The sequence below is a fragment of the Eurypyga helias genome, unplaced genomic scaffold (assembly GCF_000690775.1).
Source record: "Eurypyga helias isolate BGI_N326 unplaced genomic scaffold, ASM69077v1 scaffold6872, whole genome shotgun sequence".
NCBI lineage: Eukaryota > Metazoa > Chordata > Aves > Eurypygiformes > Eurypygidae > Eurypyga > Eurypyga helias.
In genome coordinates, this window is record NW_010236499.1 from 32,774 (window position 1) to 57,032 (window position 24,259).

The 24,259-nt window shown below is 38.6% G+C and overlaps 1 protein-coding gene across 1 annotated transcript in view; it reads left to right on the forward strand.

Moving 5' to 3' along the window:
• Positions 1 to 24,259, forward strand: part of WDR64 (WD repeat domain 64) — a gene marked incomplete at its 5' end in the record, with an annotated part of 60,299 nt that overhangs the window by 29,692 nt on the left and 6,348 nt on the right. The window contains 14 exons of the mRNA XM_010147100.1: positions 2,868 to 2,994; positions 5,095 to 5,243; positions 7,148 to 7,271; positions 9,015 to 9,184; positions 11,471 to 11,647; positions 12,523 to 12,653; positions 13,933 to 14,025; positions 15,750 to 15,834; positions 17,012 to 17,054; positions 18,577 to 18,710; positions 20,054 to 20,159; positions 22,403 to 22,464; positions 22,864 to 22,973; positions 23,768 to 23,938. Of these exons, the coding sequence (XP_010145402.1) occupies positions 2,868 to 2,994; positions 5,095 to 5,243; positions 7,148 to 7,271; positions 9,015 to 9,184; positions 11,471 to 11,647; positions 12,523 to 12,653; positions 13,933 to 14,025; positions 15,750 to 15,834; positions 17,012 to 17,054; positions 18,577 to 18,710; positions 20,054 to 20,159; positions 22,403 to 22,464; positions 22,864 to 22,973; positions 23,768 to 23,938 (1,682 nt within the window). The remainder of the gene's footprint in view (positions 1 to 2,867; positions 2,995 to 5,094; positions 5,244 to 7,147; positions 7,272 to 9,014; positions 9,185 to 11,470; positions 11,648 to 12,522; positions 12,654 to 13,932; positions 14,026 to 15,749; positions 15,835 to 17,011; positions 17,055 to 18,576; positions 18,711 to 20,053; positions 20,160 to 22,402; positions 22,465 to 22,863; positions 22,974 to 23,767; positions 23,939 to 24,259) is intronic.

The following is a 24,259-nucleotide window of genomic DNA, read 5'->3' on the forward strand; positions in this document are numbered from 1 at the left end:
GGGTAGAAATTGAAATCAGGGAGGTTTAGATTAGATATCAGGAAGGAATTCTTCACAGAGAGGGTGGTGAGGCACTGGAACAGGTTGCCCAGAGATGTTGTGGATGCCCCATCCCTGGATGTCTTCAAGGCCAGGCTGGATGTGGCTTTGAGCAACCTGGTCTAGTGGAAGGTGTCCCTGCCCATGGCAGGGGGGTTGGAACTAGATGATCTTTAAGGTCCTTTCCAACCCAAAACATTCTATGATTCTATGTGCACAAGTGAAGTCTTCTTCATTACCAAAAGCATTTTTAAGGACGTGACTTACTGCCTATGAATTATAATGGACAAATGCTCTGTTCAACAAAAAAATAAATAGATTTCAAAATGAATAAGGGAATAGGCTATGGTTGGTGAGCAAAGCTGAAATAGCCAAAACTTTTGAGTTATGTTTCAGACTATGATTTTCTGGGTGTCATTTGGGAACTACTTACTTTATCTGTTAATAGGTGTAGAATGAAAATTTTTCCTGAAGTAGTTATATTTAAAATCCCCTTCCCCCTCCCCCCCCCTTTTTTTTTTATGCAATAAAATGGACAGATACAAGCAGTACTCTACAGATGTAAATTTATCCCAGATTTGTCGAGAAAGTATCTCTCAGGGTGGTTTTAGGTTTTCAAAGGTCTGTGTATTAAAAGGTGAGTAACATTATGCAGCTGAATTTTCTGAGTTTTCAGCAGAGAGTTTGATTTAGCTTTTTTGTTTATTAGGTTGAGCAATTGTTCTTATTTTTTCCTCATAGCTCTTCCTGTCAGTTTTCTAGCTTGGTGAGCTAAAAGCAATTACTTCGCAAATCAAATGTCTTTAATGATAATTTAATCCATCCTTCCTTTACCAGTCACTAGTATTTTTAGGTCAGTGGCACCCTGACAGTGCTGAATTCAAGTTACACATCAGATAGGAGTTTCTAGGACTTCTGATATAAGACTGGCTATAAGCCATTTCCTGGGGCATAACATGTTAATGGCCTTAGCAAGTAGATTATGTGACTAAAACTTTTATGAAATTGCATGGAAATGCCAAACAGCTCTACATTCTTTGTTCTGGCTAATCTCTTTACGTTTTTCTAAGATGCCAGTCATTGTGCTATCTAATGTATCACTCAGAAAGAAAAGACAGTACTTTCAAAATGAACTTCCAGTCTCACTGTGCCAATTGATTCTTCTTCTGTTACGGACAAATGCTTAGGCCTGTTTCAAGGGGATTACTGGATGGTTTTTGCACAATAGCAAGTTAATGGACCATACAGCTGCTTTTACTTGTGGGTGAAATAAGTAGGTTTTCAGGAATATAAATGCAAGAATCTACACCCCAGCTGTCTGCTGCAGACATCTTTGGACTTGGGCTTACCTTTACCATAATGTCTGTCACCATACAATAAATCCTGGGATGAATGGAAGAAATGGCAGTGGATTTCCCTGGAATTTTTCCTAGGATTTTTTTTCTTTTCTTCATCAGATGTCTCAGAATTATTGCTTTTTTAAAGAAAGAGCTGCCCAGCCTCACTTAGGGTAGGCTGGCTGCTTCATGCTTCCTGGTGAACACTATGAAGTTAGAATTTGACTAACTGCATCAAGATCACCTAAGAAAAGCCAGTGAGATCTCAACTGAGTGACAAAGTTAAGAATAAGAAACAGCTGAGAGAAGATCTTCAGGGACTGTAGCACAGGAACCAGAATTATTCATGTGAAATTTATGTCTGAGATGCAGCTCAGTTATCAGGTTCAGTTGAATATTTCATGGGTTTGTCCTGATGTGTTTTATAGACTTACATTATATGAAGCATTTCATCCAAGATTCAATGATTTTGTCAATGCCCACAACACTTCCAATATTGATGAGAGCATTGTACCAGCATGTGTCTTTCTGTTAAAGTCTCAATTAAAAAATTCAGCCCCACCTTTTAATAACACAATTGAATTAATACAAATAACTTGTACAAATGCCTATATTAAACTCGCCACGGTTTTGGCAGTTGAATAAGAATTGCAGGCAGATGTGATGACGGAAGAATATTTGAGAGCATAAGATTGTCTTGCGGGGAAATACACCACAATAAAAGCCATGGGATCTGAAAAATTAAATCATGTTTTCTTGCAGGATTAAGAGTATTTTGTATGGGATAGAAGTAAGTTCGACACAGCTTTTGGTCAGACAGGATGAATAAGTGCTGCTAACATATAGTTATTGATGAGTAATTCTAGTGTTTACAGCAAGTACTATGTCTTCCATTGAAACTGAAATTAAGAACAAATATATCTAACATATCTAGTGCTCCTTACCGGATAGTACCCTGACTGTGATTGTTAGCATTTCCTTATGGAAAGCACAAGAACTTTATATGCATAAAAATGATCCTAGAAGTGTGTCCTGATCCTGATTTACTCCTACAACCGTTCTCAGTCAAAGATTTCAGGAATTCCTTTATCCAGAACCCTCTGAAATTTTTCTGTGTACTGTTGCACACTATTTGATAGTCCAGTTCAAATATAAGCTTCTAAAATATTGGCGTTTATTTGTACGTGACTGAAAAGTATGACACAGTGGAGTCATCTTACCATTAAGGAGTAGAAACAATTCTCAGGAGTTCTGGTTCTGCTGTGGACCTGTCAGCTCAAGATTACAAAACTCAGCCTTTCTGTGCCTTTTATCCTTAGTAAAGTGGGGATGAAGATATGTTTGATATTTGTCTTCCTTATTTTGAGATGTACCACACTTAGCAATGTAATTTTCATTGGAGGCTGTACTATTACTGACATAGAAACAAAAAGTAGTTGAAAAGGCAATCATAATACAGTACTAGATTTTCTCCCTTCTCTCTCCCTCTAGATTTTTAGAGTGTGGGACATACAAACGCTTTCACTGCTGCAGGTCTTCCATGATAATCAAGGGAGTCCTGAAAAGATGGAGACCTTTGCCATGGTATTTGACAATGAACGTGGTAGGCTTATCACCGGTACGTTACTGCTGTTGATGTGTGAGAGCATGCCCTTTCTCCTAGAATGTGATTTCTGTTATGATCACATACAACCAAAGTTGAGAATGGATTAAGGTATATGAGAAGTACAGAATACTGGGAGGTAAGAGCATTTGCGCATTAGGACCATTTTAAAGTGGGTCTTATTATATATGGTGCTAATTTCAATATAGAAATATGCATGAAAATATGCAGCATGGGAATTAACAGCAGGAACGAGGGGATATGAAAAAAGCTTCTCTGCAGGCAAGGTGAGCCTTCCTTAGGAAAATGAAACTACTGATACTGTTCTGTAGCCTTGTCATTTCTTGAAAGCTACTAAGCTGCTGATCTTACACTAACTAGTATTCTAGCACCCTCCTCCCAATTGGAGATGAAAACATCAAAGTATAGTCTCTGTGGAGCCCCACAAGTGTATTCAAGCTCCTTCTTTAACTCAGTAGCTACAGAGCGCCACACAATCTGAGGTGCCAACAGACACACTGTCCAATTGATCAGGAATAAGACATTGTGGGAACATATGCCCAAGGTTTCTGAGCTCTGTTTCCTGACTCTGAGGGACCAGAGCTTCGCAGGTGTCACTAATGATGTTAGCCTTCTGTATCTAAGGCAGACACTCTGGAAACCAGCAGGGTTTGTCTGCCCCAGAGACACAGCCACTGAGAAAAAACAGCTTTGAACCTGTCCTGGGGCTATAGAGGCTATACAGCAGGCAAATAAGGTCGTTGTCTTTGGAGACAGCTTTTTCCATCCTTGGATTAGAAACAAAGCACAAAGCTTGCAAAGCTTCTCAAACCAGAGAAGATGAATGTGAAACATTTTGTCTTCAGTGACCTGGTAGTTTCTGCTGAATCTTTGTGCCAATAAACCTCTTTTAGAAACTGAATTATATACATTGGACTAGAGTCGGCAAATTGTTATATTCATTTAGGCATTTGGTAAGCACTGCAAAGCTTAAGAAACTTCAGCTTCTAGATCTTATTTTAAAAAATCCCATAATAAGATATTTAATCACTAAAGGACACCAGTACAATCCTCATTTCAAATTTAAGTTAGTGATATTTTCAAGGCTAAGTAATGTAGGGATTTTACATGGATAAATCCTTAAGAAAATGAGGTAAGTTTGCCCTTATAAGCAATGATTGTAGTCGTGCCTAAATATCTGTAAAAACCTGGTCCTGGGCTCTGTTAATGATTCCATTCAGAAGAATTAATTCTCATTGCTATGTACCTGGCTTTACAGAGGAGATTTTCAGTTATTAGTTCACTGACACTCATAAATCACAGCTCACCTTCATGCTTCATTTGAATATTGCCACAGCTTTCCTCCTGTGCCTTTTTCCAAGCTGCTGGCCCCTGTGCCTGGACTTACACTAAGCATTAGCAATTTGGTCCCTTGCTGCATATTCACTGTTGACTGCTGCTCCTCTGCTGGTAGAACCGTAGAAACACTGGAACTGCAATAGGAGCCTGCCTGAGTAGTCTGATCTGTGAGCCTGCATTGTAAAAACCTTGTCCTTTGTTTTGTCTTGTCTTTGCCCCTCTGTCTTTACAACCCTTCTGATCCCAGAGCACTGGAAGGTATCTGGAAAACACCATTCAGACCTGCAGTGCTATATAAAAGAAGGTACTGGAAACACATCATCATTGCCAGCAGATAGAATTGCTGTATCTCTAAGAAAGTGGATACCAGAATTTATTTGAGTGATATATCTGCCAATTAGAGTTTTATTTATTTGGGTTTATTCCATTCCATGCCAACGCACTCTGGGACTGGGGGGGTTTATGGTCCTAATGATTTAGAGTCAGGGTACCAATCTCATCAAAGGTGCGCAGGCGGTTATTTAAGGCAGGTAAATACTCAGCCATTGTTTAACTGGTGCTTTGTGGGGAACATGAATGAACGTTTTCTGGTTTAGAGAACAGATATTCTCAATAAACCGATAATATTCCTTATCTTCCTCATAAGAACTTGAGTGCACCCTATGCTTTCATGAAATCTTCTCATATCCAGGGAAAGTAACTGGTACTACACAAAAATATATATATATATCTCCTCACTCCTTTCATCCTGTGCAGGTTCAGCTGCCATTGATATTTACCCCTTAACTCATATGATACAAGACACAAGACAGGTGCCACAGACACATGAGGAAAGTATCAATGTTCTGGTTTACAACAGGGCTTTGCGGCAGGTTCTCACTATCTGCTCTGAGTCAATACTCAAGGTGAGTGTAAGTTGTCACCATTTAAACTGAAGAAGGAAAGTCTCACCTTTTTTTTATTACAAATAAGTTACTGGGCAATTAGATAAGTGATTAGTGTTTATTATTCAAAGTGTTGGTCTTGTGGCTATTGTTGTGCTCAAATTCTCCAGGGAAGTGGTAGCCATGATGAATAAGCTATTCGGGTTCAACAGTATTCCTTTTCTCAGTAACTACTTCCCTGACCTGCATTGCAAGCACCAGGCAGACTGAGCAAGGCTTGGGCAGTAATGGATTTAATTGTACTTTTACTTCCTTTGGATGAACAGTACTCTTCAACTGTTCCTGCAATGGATTCTTGCAAATACAGCAAGAGAGTGAAAGTCCATTGGCCACCTAGTAGCTAGAAAGGAAAATTTTAACTGCCGTGATGTCAAACTGTGCATCCAATCAACAATACATGCAAGCACATGGTTCATCAATGCAGAAGGCATATCTGGAAAGCTTCTCATTAAAGTTTAAGAAGTGCTTGAGTCCCAGTCACCTTAGTAGAATATAAATGTGTACTTTAGAAATTCTATGGATTGCTATAAAACATGAAAAAAGGGACTTCGTAAAAACAGGACTGTAAAAGATGCTGGTCTCAGATAAAAAGATTCCTTCACTAAAACTGAAAATCTTCATTGGCATATACAGTGTGCCTAAACTATAAACCCTTACTTTTTATCCCACTGTTTTACTTCTTATTCTTTTGTCTAATCTGCTTCTATTTGGCTAGCAATTTCCTGACCTTCTGTAGATCCTTTCCTCATTTAAATAATTTCCTAGAATATGTTGTTCTGAGCCTTAAGGATTTCACGTCATACAGTGAGGGAGAAGTGTTGAATATAATAGCCAGTTAACAAGAAAAATAAAGTGATGATGATCATTTTTATCACAGCTCAGCTTGTGTTGAAACATTAATTAAAAGATCAAACTTGCCTATTAACTTTACCATTTGTGTTTGAATCACTAAAAAACAGTTGCCATGCAAGTGTCAGAAAACCCACAGATTAATAAAATGAATTGTTACTGGTGTAATTAACAGTGTGACAGTGATCATCAGAAGTACCCAGGACCTGCAGTTTTCATCAGTTGTTGATGGGGTTAGATGGCAAGATGTGTAGGGAGAGGTAGCATCTCTCAGTGTGCCAGGTGGTGATGCACAGCATTCCTGTGGAGAAAGGCTCATTTGTGTAAAGGTTTTTCCATTTGATACACTCGATAAAGCTGTTACTTCTCACTGTAAGCCCTGCCTTCCTTAGACCACGATGGCTACACCACCATTACAATTACAAGATAGTTTTGGGCATTTGGTGCTGTGGAAATCAGATCCAGACAGTTCATATGACATGAGAGGCTACTGCATAAATCTAGCTGAATCTGAACTATTCCACTACAGTGACCCAGCTTTGTACTGGTACTTCTTCATAAGGCATTGTTTAAACTCCCAAATGATTAGATAATGATCAGATATAATCGTTCCTACGTTTTTGGACCAAATATTTTTGAAAAGCCTCATTTTTATATTCGGCATAGAAATTACAGCCCAAACCTTTCTTTCTAGTTAGATTGCTTTGCTTTTGCACTGTAAAAACTCATTATATATAATAACAAGCTGTATGACTTAAAAAGGGCCTTGCCCATAGCATACTAAATGGAGCCTCCCCTTGCCCAAATGGCTTCTCTGGGGAGAGAGATATTTTCTGGGAAATTACACTGGTATTTCTGTAAAAGAACATGGTAGTGTGCTATTATAACAGAGAAGCTATTTCATGGGATGTGAAATTTGCTCTTGGAAGTATTCATCTTTCTCCAATTACACTAGAACACATTGTCTGATGAGTTTTAGAGGATGTAGTACAAGTAATTTCCATTTTATTTTGCAGGTCTGGGACTTAGAAACAGGATACCAACTATATCAGACTGAAAATGCGCATGGGCTGAATACTGAAGTGACCTGTGCAGCCGTTGAAATAAATGGTTTTTATCTTGCTACTGGGGCATGTGATGGTAAAGCAATTAAACAATTACCACATTTTTATTACATGTATTTAAAATGACATATTGTATGAGCAGACAGAATTCTTTGCCTTGACTGTCTCAGTGATAGAGGAATTAATCTTGTCTTTCTTACAAGGTGGGAGGAAGTATGCCCAGAAGGGAATGCACAGCTTTGGATTTGGGGAAAAGGGTGGGATGGGGTGTATCTTGGTTGGGTTCTATTTGATAGGTGTATCATAGAAAGGTGATTTTTGGCTGCTGGTACTTTGCTAGCCTATTGCTTTCTGGAAGACTATCCTCCAAGCTCTTGCTATGAAAATATGTTTCTTCATAGGACTTAGAACCTAAATCTGTAACTAAATGGATGTAACAGATGGAGAATGGTAGTTTTTTACAAATTTACAGTATCTAAGCTCAATATTACAGTGTCTGCAGGCACTGAACACTAGAATGTTTCATCTACATGTTTCCTAAATTTTTCACATGTGTTCATAGAATCACAGACTGGTTTGGGTTGGAAGGGGCCTTAAAGACCATCTAGTTCCAACCCCCCTGCCATGGGCAGGGACACCTTCCACTAGACCAGGGTGCTCAAAGCCTCATCCAGCCTGGCCTTGAACACTTCCCGGGATGGGGCATCCACAGCTTCTCTGGGGAACCTGTGCCAGTGCCTCACCCCCCTCTCCATGAAGAACTTCTTCCTGATATCCAATCTAACCCTCCCCACTTTCAATTTAAACCCGTTACCCTTTGTCCTGTCACTACAGGCCCTTGTAAAAAGCCCCCTCCCAGATTCCTTGTAGGCCCCTTCAGGTACTGGAAGGTGCTAAAAGGTCTCCCCGGAGCCTTCTCTTCTCCAGGCTGAACAAGCCCAACTCTCTCAGCCTGTCCCCACAGCAGAGATGCTCCAGCCCTCTGACCATCTTTGTGGCCTCCTCTGGACTCACTCGTGTTATTTAGGGTGCATTAGTTTTACATAATGTGACAAGCTCTTTCCAACACACAAGTGTTACACTGAATTCTGCAGCAAACTTTAATAATTTTGTGATCTGTTAACATGACTAAGTAATTCTTCTCACATTCAAATGTTCAAGATTACACACCTGATGTATTAAAATATGTGAAAGCTGCCTCACACGAAGAGGAGATGGCCTTTTCCACACAGCACACTGGCTAATGTTTCTTGTTTAAATTTGGGAGCAGAGACTGCACCCTTTATTAAGAGCATGACAGAAGGTGAATTCTATCAAGTCTTACAAAAGTGGAGTTGTATGCAATAACTGCTTCACTTAAGATAATGCTGCCTCTGATACTAAGATAATCCTTCTCCCCACTGGTTCTGTGGGACACATCGAGCAACCAGGTCCTTACTGTAGCTCAGAAACTGGTCTTCTGCCTGACAGCACACACTCTGCTTGCTCTCTGATGACGTTAGTCCAGAAACAGAAGCAAGATAGGCAGTGGTCTTTTATCCTGGGCTGTAGCATAAAACAGGCATGGAAAATGGTGGGGCCAGTGGTGAAGATGTTTTTCAGTAAGTTTGTGTCCCTAAAGGGTGCTTTCCTAAGAAACACACACACTGCTACAGCTTTTGAAAGGCCGCTGACCTAGCTCTGAACCTTCTATTAGATTTTCTTTTTTTCTACTCTTTTTCCTGTTTGATCCAGTTCAAAGTTCTGAGTTTGAAGCATGGGGGTTTTTAATTGCTGTAAGTTCATTCCCTTTTTGTATATTTTTCTCAATTGTGTGTAGGAACAGTGAAAATTTGGGAGTTTGAAAGTGGGCAGGAAGTTAAAGCCTTGCCTTTGGCCCAACACAGCAAAGATGAGTGTCATCTGCTGAAGATAGTTTATCTGAAGGCTAATGAGAGTCAACATGCACTTCTTGCTTTGGAGCAGAGTGGAAAGATGAAACTAATTCAGGTTTTTCAAATATACTTTTTTTTTTTTCCTAATTTCATCTGGTAGCTCCTAACTTCTGAGGTAAAATAAGACTTTTCCATTAATTAATAGATAAACCTTTAGAATCTGTCAAGGAACAATGCACTTTCTGCATTTCATCAAATTAGCTTTCTGCCTTTCTGTATAACTGTTTCTATGTTCATTAGTTCATTGCTGGTTTTCAGCATTTCGATAATTTCTTTCCTTGCATTTGATTTTCTGATTGTGATTAAGATTTCAGTAGTTATAGATCCTTTAAGGTAAAAGCTTTAAAATATTGCTATTGTTATTATAGAGGTTTTTTAGCCTGTTTAAAGAGTTTCTAGTTCACCAGCAGCTGATACTGGTTAGAACTGTTCCTGCAAATTCTGTTTATGTACTTAGCCCTACTGCACTGGTCAGAGCCCTGCTTTTTAACAACTGAGGCCTGGGGCCATGTTTGCATAAGGCAGCTGTACCTTTTCCTCCTTTAACTCTGACTCCTTTAACTCTAGTGTGCTCCTCGGGCAGTGGAAGACACAGCATCACCTTCTTGGGTTCTGGATGCCTGTCTTGTGTAGAAATGACTGTCCCAGTACAGCCGCTGAGCCCTCAGACTCAGATATTGCTGACCCATCCCAGTCATTTGTAGGCCATAGAGGCTCCATTTAATATTTGCTAATAGGAAGCTCCCACAACTCAGGATTCAGTTTCACGAACCTCAGAGGCCTCAGGCCTATACACTTCTGTCACTTTGAAGCTCTTCACCTGTAGCCCAATACCCCTCTTGGTATATTTTCCCTCTTTGGAGAATAGGTGACCATGGTATTATCCTGAAAAAAACCTTCAGTATTGGAGAAGATTTTGGCTACAAGGTTTTTTGTTGTTTTGGTTTGGGGTATTTTTTTTGGTCTAAAATTACTAGATTCAGACAGTGGCTGCTTAAGAAATGATTCAAAGAAACAAGACAGTAACAAATCAGATTGTCTTACTCGGTAAGAGAGCCTACTCTGTGTTCCCTTCAGCTAAAATTAACAGGATGCATTTGGAGCTTACAATAATTGGGGTTTCATTTCTCAGATAAACCATGTTTCTGTAGAATTTTCTTCCTCAAACTGGAATATTTTATTTGGAACAAAATTCTCTTTCCAAAACTTTAAATCTGCAATGTGCAAGGGAACAAAGGTTGTGGGGAGAAGTTTTACTAGAAAGACCATATATTTAGGGAAAAAAAACATGCAAGCTCTCATTTTGGTAAATAATTTATTACTTTCGAACCTCCTGCTAATAAAAAGTTGATGCGGAGTTTTCTTTTAATATGCAGATTTTTCTGAAGCACTACGTTGCACCAATTGCCCCCCAGTGTTATTACTGAAATTAATCATTTGTGCAATGTTAATGTATCCCTTGGCAAACAGGTTGGTGAGGCGTTGAGTCCCCTCCAACTCTTTCTGAATCTAAGTACATAAATACTGTTTCACACAATGCCATAACTACTTTTTTATATAAATATTTCAGTAATAATGAGAAATGCATATTGTTGTTATTATTATTAGCTTTTTAAGAGGTTCTGGATATAGAACCAGTTTATCACTTGCAGGAATCTACTACAGGTTTCAATTTTTAGTCCTTCCCCCAAGGTATTTCTTGTTAGATACACTTAATACCATAAGATTTACTGAAGTCTTAATCATTGCTTCATTCTGGAGTTCAAGACATCTATGAAAACTGCAGAAAATCTAAGAAACTGATTTCAGTAACACTTCCCAAAATGGACAGAAATATCCAAGTTACAGTGGAAACTAGATACTGAAATAAATTTGTTATAGTCAGAGAAACTATCAAGGTAACTCCCAGCAGCCTCTAGGCACAACAGGGAGGATTCAATGACTCGGGGCGATGGCTGAACTGTGGCTGCTTCTTCTCACATAATTGGAACAACCACGAGTCTTGCTGGTATGGTACATAGGAACTGGAGACTAAATGTTAATAAAATAAGCAGCTATAACTGAACAGACAACTTACTTCAAGGGAGTAGTTAAACCAAATGAAATCAAAAGCTCAGCACTCCACAGTCGGACAGCTTCTAATGTAACCACAGGTAATTCAAAGTGAGCTGGAATATCTGGGTAGCGCTTCAGTTTCCAGGGTAGGCATATGCTAGGTGATACCTGTAATAGTTTTTGTAGTTTAGCACAGGAAACAAGCTTTTGACACACACTTGCTGATAATTTTCTTATGAATAGTGAAATCTTTTTGTTCCTCTTCCATTGTCGGTTATTTTAACAGGGTAACTCATTTCAAACGTATCTATACGTCACATGGGTGCTTCCTGAGGCAGTGTTGTTTCCACGAAGGAATCCAGTTGTGTCTTTATCACTGAAGCCTGACACCTCAAAAACACATGAGTTTTTTCCAGATATTCAGCTTCTGTCTGAGACAAGTTCTCTGAGAAATGATACAGAGGTGAGAAACATTTCAACATTCCCCAGTGTTTACAGAAGATTAGAAAGTAAAACATTTTCTGTGCCCTTGAGGATTTCATGTCTAACAACAGGATAAGAACCAAATAAGTATTCCAAACTTTTCAGTACGTGGAAGGTCTAAAATAAATCATGTAACAAAGTGATTGTTTCTAAAGGCTCGATGTGACTAATAATCCATTGCATGACTGTTGTCATGATAAAGCAGCTGCTCTGAACATCCACTTCACATTCCTGTACAAAATTGGGGTTATCATGCAAAATCTTCTAGAAACGAAATGCCTTTCATTACTGTAGCTAGCCTGACCTTCAGTTATAGTGGCACATAGAGATCAAGCTGGGTGTTAAAGTGATTGCATTTTCTCTTCTTATTGCTTTGGTAAAATAGGATGTCAGGTTTCTGTTTCAATAGTTGCCCAATTTAACTTGAATAAGTTTTGTTTTGTATGATTTCACTAACTGTAACAGATCTGGATAATGTTGATGGAAAGGCCATTAAGTCTCTGTTCAGTGACTTATTCTTTTCACCTGATTAAAGTATCTCCACAGATACCTTCTCCTGATTAATCCTCAGCTCTTACAGCTGTTTTTTTAATTCAATTTTTGTAATTGCAACTGTGCCATAGATAGCACATCAGGTTGGCAGATGGAGGCCCCTGTCCTCTGCAGCAGGGAGTCTGCCAGCTTCCTTCTGGTGCTTCTGTGTAGCTCAAATCAACGGTATTAGAACAGCATTAAATATGCAGTTGTTGTAGACACTGTCAATTTAAGTATCTTGTTAAATCAACAGTTAAAACATTTTACTCGCTAGTGTCCACATTGCTCCTACTCAACTTTTTTTTTTAATGTTTTTTGTAGAATTTTATATCTTCTGTAGAAATGAAGTGTTTTGATGTTTTAAAAGCAGAAGGATACAGTCTGATAGTTACAGGAAGTGCAAATGGTGCAATAATTTTGTGGGATTTTGAATCTGCCTTTGTGAGATGCCTGTAAGTATTGGTTTCATGAAGGCACTATGATCTCTGGTATTTCATACAACCTTTTCAAATGGCATACTGGAAGTTCTAAGATACCCAACTTTAAAGGGTGATGGACTAGCAGGAGTTAAAGAAGCAGTTTATATGGGCCCCCCTCCCTCCCATTTCAAATTACTTTGCTTGCTAGTCCGGACATGGCAGGCAGGAGAAGTGATCAAGAGAGAGAGCCACCTGGGGAAGAGATGATGTAATTAAGAATAGTGTTTTAATGTAACTCAGTAGTGCTACTGAAGGAAACACTCACTATGTACATCACCCTATCATTGACTAGAGGCTACTCCTGAGCTGTAGAAACATCCTTATCTTGGCAGTTTCATGTTTGGCAGGACATCTGGAAATAATGCTACTTCAGATGATAATGGCAGATGTTCTACTTTATCACTGTCATTATCTATACCTAGAAGACTAGAAGTCACATTCAACAAGGAGAAATCTGAAGTGATTTTGGAGGTTGGGGCTAAAAATCTTTCACAGAAAGTGATACAAAGTGAGCATAGGATGGTTCTAGTTATTCTCATGACATTAAGCTGCTACATCAGGAAAGTGAACAATGACCGCATGTCTGGTTAGACTGGAACAGCTCGGCACTATTTCTGTGTTGGTGATGGAATGCATGCCCTGTGAGACCACAGTCAATGTTTAACTATCCTACCCGATAATTTCACAGCACCCTTCATGTGTATAATTGGCATGTTTGTGAGAACATGAGCTGAGTTTTTCTGCACCATGGAAAATAATCAAAACTTAACTGCAGTTCTGGCTCTTCCTTTGCATTTGCCCTCTCATATATGAGGGAGCCAATTCATGTGGATGCATGGAAGACCGGAAAGTCAATGCTTTGTAAGTGGAGTGTTTTACCCAGGGTTCACGTGACTGGTTTGAAAGCCAGGAACAAGGTACTTTTCTGACATTAACTCAGCTAGTCTACTTCAACATAAGTTACTTCAATTTTCTCTTAAATACTAATTCTTAAGGAAATACTTGGCTGATTGAAATGTTCATGATTCCATCACATTCCTGTTTTTTCTGGCACAGGAACATTCTGTACCTACTCTTCACTGACACGAATCCATTATAACTGCTTCTGTAAAAAACCTAAAACTTTTAGGTGACATCCATTCTGGCAAATGAAATGTTTAACTTTTTAGATTACAAATAAAGTCTGCACTTTTTTTCTGGGAACAATGCATAACTCATCTGATGCATCCTGCATAAACATCTTTACTTTCAGGTGTAAAATTAATGAAGATGGCCAGGCTTCAGTTCTTCAGGCATCTGGAGTCAATGCCATTTTGTTCCTTGTACATAGTTCTTTCTCTTCCAGGTAACTGTGTGCATTTTATCTTCCCTCAGGTTAGGCACAGTAATTTGTAATTTTATTGTAGAAAACTGATGCAATGCTTGCCCAAGATAGCTGATTTAAACTCAGATTTTCTTTGTATTTAATCATTTCAAGTTTAAACAATTGATTAGGTTTCCCATCCTTCAACTTTTGTAATGCTTATCCATCCGTATATATGTTCTTTTGTTACCACTCCACTGAGCTACCCTTTTGTCCTTTAAATGACCTCGTAAGTCTCCATTCTGTTGAAGAATTCAACTGAAGTCAGCTTTTGTCAAGTATCAATTTTTCCTGTGTACTGTACCCTCTTTGATTCTTATCTCTGTGAGATAACGCATGTGACAGCAAGCTTTTTCTTTATTTTAAACCTGATACAGTCCTCATGCTATTAGATACTCTCAGCAAACAAAGAGAGAGGCAAGCTCGTTGAATTGTGCAGCCTCAAGTTTCACCTTAAAACAAACTAGAAGCTGGCACCGGTTGGTAGTGTTGGCTAGAGAAAAGAATTTTAGCCAAATATGCCCATTTTGGGAGAAAAGCATTGCACCTGTACATAACTTCAGAAATGCTTGTCTTCCAATGGATATGCAAAGGCAGTGTTAACCAAAAGGATTCAGTATGGTTTAAATACTTACATGGCTCCAAGGTTTCAGGCAATTAGGCATCTTTTTTGCTTTCCTGAATCATAAGGACAGTTTATGGTCTTAAGTTGCTTGAAAGCTTTCAAGTAGCTTATGCATTTACTACACCCCTAAATATACCAGTGCCACTTAATTGAACATGAATTTGGTTTTTGACTTTACAACTTAATGATTAGTTTAAGAAATCCTAGCTAAATTAAAAATGTGATGATTACAGTTTACAAATAGAATTTTTTATGTATCAAGAAAATTCTGATTATGCTTAAGCAGGAGAATCCTTCAATGACTTTGAATCATACAGGCTTAGGATGTTTTGTATGTACTGGGGAGGTACCTGGATGAATTTTACTGTCATCATATACACACATGCAATGTTCAAGAATGCTAGCAAGTCTCTAAAATCAAACACTGAAAAATTATAAAGTCATGGTCACCTGTTCAAATTTAAGTGGGCTACCCCAGCTGCATACTTTCTATATGGGTTTTACATTATCCTGCTTATTCAGGTACTCTGGTCAAAAACAGAGCAGCTGTGACATTGGCTAAGTTATGTGGCAAGAACCTCTCATTAGTACAGTCAGAACTTTTCTTGACTCAGAAACACAAACACTGAAGACCAAATGCAAATTTTTTTCCTGAGTTTCTTCCTCAGAATTCCATTTCTGAGAATTTTCTTAACAGATTGAAAATAAGCTTCTATAATTAATTAAAAATTATTTGCAGAGCAAAGCATTGTGTAAAATGAAAGGGAAGGAGCCATTGGCATTCACTGAATTCTCCCCCTTTGCTTCTTGAGGATGAAGACCAGTGTTAATTTTGATTTACTGTGGATTCAATTTGCCCAAAATCTCTGACAGGAGAGGTTGTCTGTATAATATGCAACTATTGCCTAGTTAACTGGATAAATTTCCAAAACACCAACAACTCTTAGTCTACTCAGTCTAATCAATACAGTACTATTTTATTATCCTTTGCTACGCTGGATGATGTTGATTTCGAGATAGAAAACACTATCTTCAAGAATGTCAGTGATCGCCAATAATTTCTTTCACACAGGAACATTAGTTCCCTGCCCTCTACTGCTGCTACTGTGACGGGTGTTATCAATGCCGTTCCAGAGCACAAGAGCAGTTCTTTGAACCTACATAAGGTGGGTATAGCAGCTACATGGATTCGGTAGCATTCAAAACTAATTTATCTTTTTTTTCTTTTTAAAATCCTGTAGCTTACTAAAATCCCTCTGTGCAAAGTCAATTCTGACTTTCAAATAGGAGTTTAGAAGAAATCAATGGGGAAGGTAAAACAGACAAATCGTTAAGTACTTGAATAAAAGTGGAAGCACATCTACATTGCAGCCACACTTGCTTGGATACATTCTTTCAAACTAGATTTTTTTTTTTTTTTAAATTTACTATCAAGATGCCAGTGTCTCAATTCGTGTATTTTTTCTAAGGATATCATTATGATTTTTGTGACACTTTCTGCACTTTTATGCCAGAATAACAGGCCATATCTGCCGAGCAACAAATAGCAATTAGACAAAAAGAAAATCTTACTCTCTCGTAGATTCTTTGCAGGGTGTTGTTTCAGCAGAGCATGGCACTTTCATAGATTCCCAAGTAGCACAGGCCTAACTGCCATCTGCAAACTAAAGTATACAAAATCTTGTGTTATTTAGTCATTAGAATAACAAAATGGACAGTCATTCACAGCTTTAAAGAAGATCCCCAAAAGCCCAGCACATCAAGCCTTACAGATCAGTAGGTAGGATGAGATTGAAATGGCTTCTCTTCAACAATACCTCAAACACTTGTTGCTGCATAGTTTTTCTTGCTTTATTTGGCTTGGCCAGTACACTGATGAGTCAGCCTTGGGGATCCTCAGAAGCCTATATAATAAGGCACAAATGAAGGACTGTGACAATTCTCATACTGAAGATGCAGGTGTGAGTAAATGTTATCGGTAGTCATGCACTTTGTTCATCTTTGTTCAAGGCAGTAACAAAATTATATGCATGTTCTGAATTAAACCCTCTGAGTGTGAGATCTAGATTACATTTACATGGCTGGAAGTGATTGACTTTGCTTGTCCTAAGAAATTAATGCCATTCAGCCAAATTTACCTTTAGCATGCGCCTAAATTCCTACTAATTTCCTTTGTGATTCTCTTCACTCAGTGCTGTCCACAATTGAATAGAAATTAGGAGAATATTTGAATCTTTCAATTAAAAAAAAAAGTTCCTAAAACTATTTTAACTAAAGAACTGCTCTGTAGTTACACCCAAGTTCCATTTTCTAATTCTGTTGCATTTTATTCCTTGCTTTTAGGAAAATGTAAAAAGTGATGAAATTAACACTCAACCAACAACAGGTATGAAAAGATGTTTTTCATTTTCTGTGTTGTTGATCCAGTTTGAATCTGCGTTCTGCCCACATTACCATAGAAACTGAGTTTGTCAGTTTGTCTGGCAAACTGTGTTTAGATTAATTGGGATACCATTGGTATGAGGATAACACACCTCATTGTCTTCTGCTCCCTCCTGATTTGGATTTATTTCCCAACACAGGAAGCAGGATATGCAAGGGCTTAATTGCTGTTTTCTTCATAATAGACATGATGTTGAAAACCTTGCAGAATTTGGGAAGGTCAACTACACACAATTCTAATCCACACAAATATTCAAGCAATTAATTATTGAAATGGTACAGCAAGAGTCAACTTGAGTCAAGTGGGAGTGGATGGCCTCACAGACAAAATCTGCAAAAGCAGATGATATTTTAGAAGGAAAATTCTTCCCTAAAGTATATATATCCTTAAACCAACAGAAAAAAGAGAGAGCCAAGTGCTTTAAAGGTAAACCTGTGCAAATGGAGTCAGTGTATTTGTACGAAGCATAGATTCTCTATCTATGATTCCTAACTTCTAGATTATTCTGAATCCTTTAGACATCTTCTGCTGAAAGCAGACTTTCCCAGTAACAAGAAATTTGATCATCTGAAGTATGGATTTAAGATGAATTTATTCTGTAAAGAAAACATGCCCTGAATCCAGAATATCCTTAAGTCTTATATCTGCTCAATGAAATAAACACTCATGCTAGGTCCTACATCCACTGAATGTCCATGTCACTGAGGACCTTCATGGGTCCCCACAGCATCTCCAGCTCTGGGGAAGTCACAGCAGGAACTCAAACTCTCCATGACCACCACCTTACATCTAGCAAAAGTTTTAAACTGAAGAATTAAGTCTAGAAATCTATGATTCCAGAACTGTTGTCATTTAGTTATTAAATTTCACTTCATTGCTGAATTTATAGTAATCTCTAGAAGCCTCATGCAGAGGCTGCAGAACTGCCTCTTAGCTGTCCTCATGACCACTGGCTTGCATTCCTCCTCCAGTCTCTCTGGTGCTTGTGTTTTCTGTAAAATCTGTTGCTCTAAATAAGGTTTCCCCACATCATGGAGCAATAGTTCTGGTTTAGAAGATTGTTCTAATTTCTTTTCAGTTGTCTTTCACCCCTATCTGTAATGTTTTCATTACCAATGCCATCTTGATGATGGAGTTTATATTCAAATTTACTTTTCTTCTAGTGTCATGTAATTTACAGATTCACAGATTCACAGAGTGGTAGGGGTTGGAAGGGACCTCTAAAGATCATCTAGTTCAACCCCCTGCCAGAGCAGGATCACCTAGAGTAGATCACACAGGAACAAGTCCAGGCAGCTTTGGAAAGTCCCCAGAGAAGGAGACTCCACCACCTCCCTGGGCACCCTGTTCAGTGCTGTCACCCTCACAGGGAAGAATGTTTCCTCATGTTCAGGCTGAAATTCCATGCATTCAAAAGCAGTAGTAAAAATTGTTGAGAAAATGTTTGATCATTTGTGTTCCACAGCAGAAGACAGAACTAGGTATAAGAATATCCAACACTTGAAGATGAACATACCATTATCCAAAACTGTAGCAGGACACACACCAATACTGGCTTCTGCTCATGAAAATGGCTGTATCTGCCTGTGGAGTATTCAGGTAGCTATCTGAATATCTTTGGGGTTGGACTGGACCATTGAGAAGATAATTCTGCTAATCTTTGGAAACACGCTTTTTAACTAGCAATCTCAGCGGCAGATATTTTATTGCTTTTATTGGTTAATAGTTTCTTCCACAGACACAAACTAGTTCTGTTTTAATAACTATCAGGGAGTAAAAGCAAGTGGAAAATGAAGAAACATTATTTGAAAGAATTAAAACAAAAACCAACTATAAAGTTAAATGAAAGTCTAGAAGTCGACTTTTCACTTACATCTACCTTCTAAGAAAGGACGATAGGCAAGGCAGTGTCGTACTCTCAGAAGAGGAGAAATATGTCTGGACATTGCACAGGCCAGCTAGCTCTAGTAGGGTTACAAATCAGGAGAGAATATTATCCTAATATAGTGTCTACAGCTATGATCAGCTTGTAATGCAGTCGTGCAGCTGAATGCCAATGGCTTAGTTGTCATGTCACCTCAGATCTGTAAGACTGTGTTCCAGAAAACATATTTTAAACAAGAGATACAAAGAAAATAGAGCAAGAAGGGGGAGCACCATGATATGACTGGGTAATACTGGTCATTGTGGCAGACAGTGATCACAGTATGTCAGCCATCTAAGGCCTTAACAGGAATTCCAGCAAAGGCAAGTCATAGCGAGAATTTTTCAGAGAGATGGTGAAGTAGCTTTGCAGATGTTTTATGCAAAATAGAATATTATGGTAAATGTCCCCAAGTACAGTAGGTATGGGGTTTGTTGGGTTTTGTTGTCTTCACAGTTGGTATATTAGTGTGCTTAGATTCCTATAGGGATCTCCAAGTTCAGATGACAGTGATGTCATCGCTGTCGTGACTGTTATCATCATTACATGGATGACATAGTCAAGATCTCCTTATCAGCAGGACATTCTCCCTCACCTCTTCCCAAAACTGAAGAGCCAGTAAGGGAGAAAGTCTACTGGTGCTTACTTGAAAAATATAACAAGTTGGTGAAGGAGACATCATGGGCTAAATTGCAGCAAGAAACAACATTTCAGGAGCAAAGAAGATGCATGTCGATGGTACTCGGCAGCAAATGAGAGGAAAGTGTTGAAGCAGGAGCAGATACACCTTGATGGCATTGCCTGAAGAGTGAAATAGCTTGTTCTTTTGATGTAGAAGAGACAGTAATCCAGAAGAATACATCGAAGCTATCTTGGTTATTCAGTAGATTTTGAAACTACCTTTTTAGCAGCTTTCTGAGTAGATCAAATCCATGGCGCTCTACTTCTGATGCATTGATTATTTTTTTCATGTAGATATTATAAAGAGAAACATGTGCTTATTTATTTTTTATTTTAGGGAAACTTGGTGAAAGAACTTTTGCCATTTTCAAAATATCCTTCAGTTCCTCTGACTGCACTATGTACAGACACCTCCACTAAAATGCTTTTGGCAGGCAGTAAGGGTGAGTAAACATGATAGTCATTCTGCTCAGGACAGTCTGTAGGACCACAGAATATCATGCTGTAGATAGAATCATAGAATCACTAGGTTGGAAAAGACCTTAGAGATCATCCAGTCCAACCGTATCTGTCCACCACTAAACCATATCTCTCAGCACCTCATCCACCCGTCTCTTAAACACATCCAGGGATGGTGACTCCACCACCTCCCTGGGCAGCCTGTGCCAGTGTGTGATAACCCTTTTAGTGAAGAACTTCTTCCTTACATCCAATCTAAACCTCCCCTGGCGCAGCTTGAGTCCATTCCCCCTCGTCCGATCATCTGTCATTAGGGAGAAGAGACCAACACCCACTTCTCCACAACCTCCTTTCAGGTAGTTGTAGGCAGTGATCAGGTCTCCTCTCAGCCTCCTCTTCTCAAGGCTAAACAAGCCCAGTTCCCTCAGTCGCTCCTCATAAGACATATTCTCCAGACCCTTCACCAGTTTTGTGGCCCTTCTCTGGACACGCTCCAGGACCTCAATGTCTTTCTTGTAGTGAGGGGCCCAAAACTGAACACAGTACTCGAGGGGCGGCCTCACCAGTGCCGAGTACAAGGGGAGAATCACATCCCTGGACCTGCTGGCCACGCTAGATGTGCCAGAAATGTTGATAACAAGGTCCAAGTGCTGCCAGACTTTCTCCATCAAAGCTATAATTAAGTAATTGAAAAAAGTATTTCTAGCATGAAAGGATGGTAAATTGAATCTTAGTGTTAATTGCAGTATCAGCAGAATTGTTTTCATAAAAGACATTAAGATTTTCTTCATTCACAAGCCCTGTGTATAATTTCCATCTGAATTACTGTATTAATACCAAGGGCAAATGTTAATGCTAATAACAAACAAAAATTTCACATCTATGGTAAGAAAACCTAAAAAACCTGCAGCTGTAGCTTTCCCAAGAGCCATGGTTTGGACTCTGATACGGAGTGCGCAGTAACGGCTTCAGCAGTATGCTGCTACATAAGGACAGCAAGCACTTGTGGTCTGTGTTAGCAGCTCATTGCTGGACTTTTAATTTCACAACATATCTGGCTTTCATTTGGCAGAAAGTTAAGAGTTTACCTGCTGTCTGATTCTCCTCCAGACCTTTAGAGTCACCCTGGCAATTTTCTTTTCCTGCATCTCTCATATGAGAAATTTGTCCTTTAATGTGTCACTTTTCTTCTAAAATACCTATTGGAACTGTTTCTAACATCTTCCTGCTCTTAAGCTGTCAGAAGTTGGATGGAGCAAATTTTTTTTGCATTTGTTTCAAAACTGGGCAGTAGCTTGATGTTGGTGCTGCAAATGAAGACCAGTTTACACTCCCTGTTGATTCAAATCAGTAAATGAGTTCAGGAAGGCAGCATGCCCTGAACAGGATTTTAATCAGTTGTGGGAAAGTAACCACCCTATTACCTATTCACCCAATACTCTCCCTTATCCTTTTGTGTTTGTGCCACTATGTATTTGCTTTTCATGCATCCTGCACCCTTCTCTTTTAAGTGCAGTGCTACTACTAATTTCTTGTTCCCATTACAGATTTTTCCTTGTTAGGAAAAGGTCAACTTCTCTGCCAGCCTCCTTGCTTGCTTGCAGACATACAGTCCTAGAAACCAGATATGACCAGTATGAATTACACAAAAGATTCCTCTGTCTAGTAAAAGAATCGAGAGATAAGAGGCAACTTCATCAGGAAAGAGGGAGCCTAGGCAGGAAATTGAGCAGTTGTGGGTCATAAGGAAAATAGTTATTTGATTCTAGCTTCACAGGAGTGCACTAAAAGGTTGTAAAACATCACACTTTCATTATATATGCAATTAATCAAACTTTGTCCATTTTACCGGGATTGAAAAACAGTTTAATCCACAGGAAGCTTTCATGCCTAGTTTGTGCAATAGATAACTGTCTTGACAAGAAGCCTCTTATTTTTTACTCATGCCATTTAAAGAAAAAAATTCACAGTCTTTCCATTTCAAACCTATCCAGTTAATGACACATTGCTCACAAAGAGTATATTTCTTTGCATGTTAAGGAATAGTCAATTATTTTCTGCTCTCTGCTTGACAGTGAGATAGTGGCATTCACCTTAAAATAACTTTCACTGACCTGTAATCTCAGCTTCATTCTGCCCATTGTTTACCAAAAGCATATGGTAACGAGTGAATGTGTAGTACTAATGAAATATATTGATGATTTTGCTTTTTTTCTTTCCTAAACAGACGGATATATTATGCACTGGAGCATTGCCTCATTCTTAGAAGATCCACAAAACAATAAAAATGTAAGGAGAAATCTGGCAGATTTTCTTAACTTGAACAGTATACTAAGATAAGACAAACAGGGGGAAAATGGATTCAGAGCTCTACAGGGACTAAAAATGTTTCCTGCACATAAAGACCACATCTTTTTCTTGAAATAATAACTTTCTGTGTAAAACAAGAAAAAACCTAAGTCAAATGCTGTTACCATTATTCCATTGTGTTCAAAGAGGCTACATGAACAATGAATTTATCCACGAGTGATGTTTCTACCATATGCCATCTGCAGGCTGTTTCATGGAGGGACTGCTTTTTCACCTCTTCCAGTTTTCAGAAAGCCATGCTGATAAATCCACTAAGCCAGCAACCATGGTGGCACACAGAACTGCCGGAAATGTCATTATGTTGCTTTTTTCCCTCAGCAAATAGAGGAGGAACTCTGCTGGAGGGCACACCCTACTGAAGTGGTTGACTTATTTCACGAAGAGGAGAAAAATGTGGTAGTAACAGCATCTATTGATGGTTCTGTCAGGTACAAAAATTACTACTACTTATTGCTATGGCAAATCAGTTGGACTGGCTCCAAAGTTCCTCTTCTTGCTGGACTTGTATATAGGCTAGAAATTAAATAAAACAAAACATTTGGTGCATTTTCTGTTCTGCACCTGAAAAAAACGATTTTTATTTAATGTGGCACTTCCAGTTTTCTCAGGAAATCAAACCTTTTGCAGACTGCCATTTTCTTTCAGCAAGGTGACCTCGAATGCACAGGTATCACTTTAGAAACTACCTCCTGTTCTAATCCTATTTTAGCTTTCAATACTTGTTAAATTGACATGGGCCCTAAGCATTGCATCTAACCAATGCATATACAAAGTAAACCACTGCTGTCTGAAGATGCTTTATAGAGAACTGTAATTCCTTCTTGGCTAAGAAGTACATTTGAAGGGTTTCTTTTGGGTTTTTTGGGAGAATCAATGAGGAAATTTTGTATAGATCCTGTTCCAGTTGCAGCATCTTACTGTAAGAGCAATTCAGCATACTGGTGTCTTTACTCCTCAGTTTTGTAATAATAAAGGTGAACTTATTGTTTGTTTTCTGATTTTTAAAACATCCTGCTGAGATTTTTTTTTACTCTAAAGTTACTTCCATTATAAACAGTGAACTTTAATCTCACTGTGTTTTTTTTATGACTACCATACTGAACTCTAGAACAGTGCTGCAGAACTTGATAATGTAGACAGATATTTTCTCACTTTTGTTCCACTTCTAAAAGTATCCATTTTTCCTTTCTGTCCTTTGGCACTGCTTCTACTATGTCTGAAGGCTCTGGCATGCTACGAATGGACACTATCTTGGTTACTTTGGACAACCCAGGAAGTTTGAATTATCAGATATCAGTCGGTTGATTTTGCCTTGTGACGTTAATAACTTTCCTACTATAATTAAAGAGGAAAAGAAGAAGTTTGAATATCCTCTCACGCTGGACAGGGACAAGTAAGATCTCATGCATTTACATACATGTATGATTGGGGGAGTAGTTCCTAAAATATACTTTAAAAACATCATTCACCTGAAGGTTAGAAAAAATACTAGCATTTCCTATGAGTTATTTAGAAAATGATCCTTTTTAAAGATATTTTTACATGGCATGGATAAATCTTTTAATTGTTATAGTTAGGTAACAGTCTGGATTAGGTGATGTTCAGGATTTGAATCCAGTAATAGTGATGACTAGATAATTCTCTCAGATTTTAGCCTCATTAGAGTCTGTATGTCATGTGCATTATTCAGATTAGCAGCCTCTTTCCCTTCCAG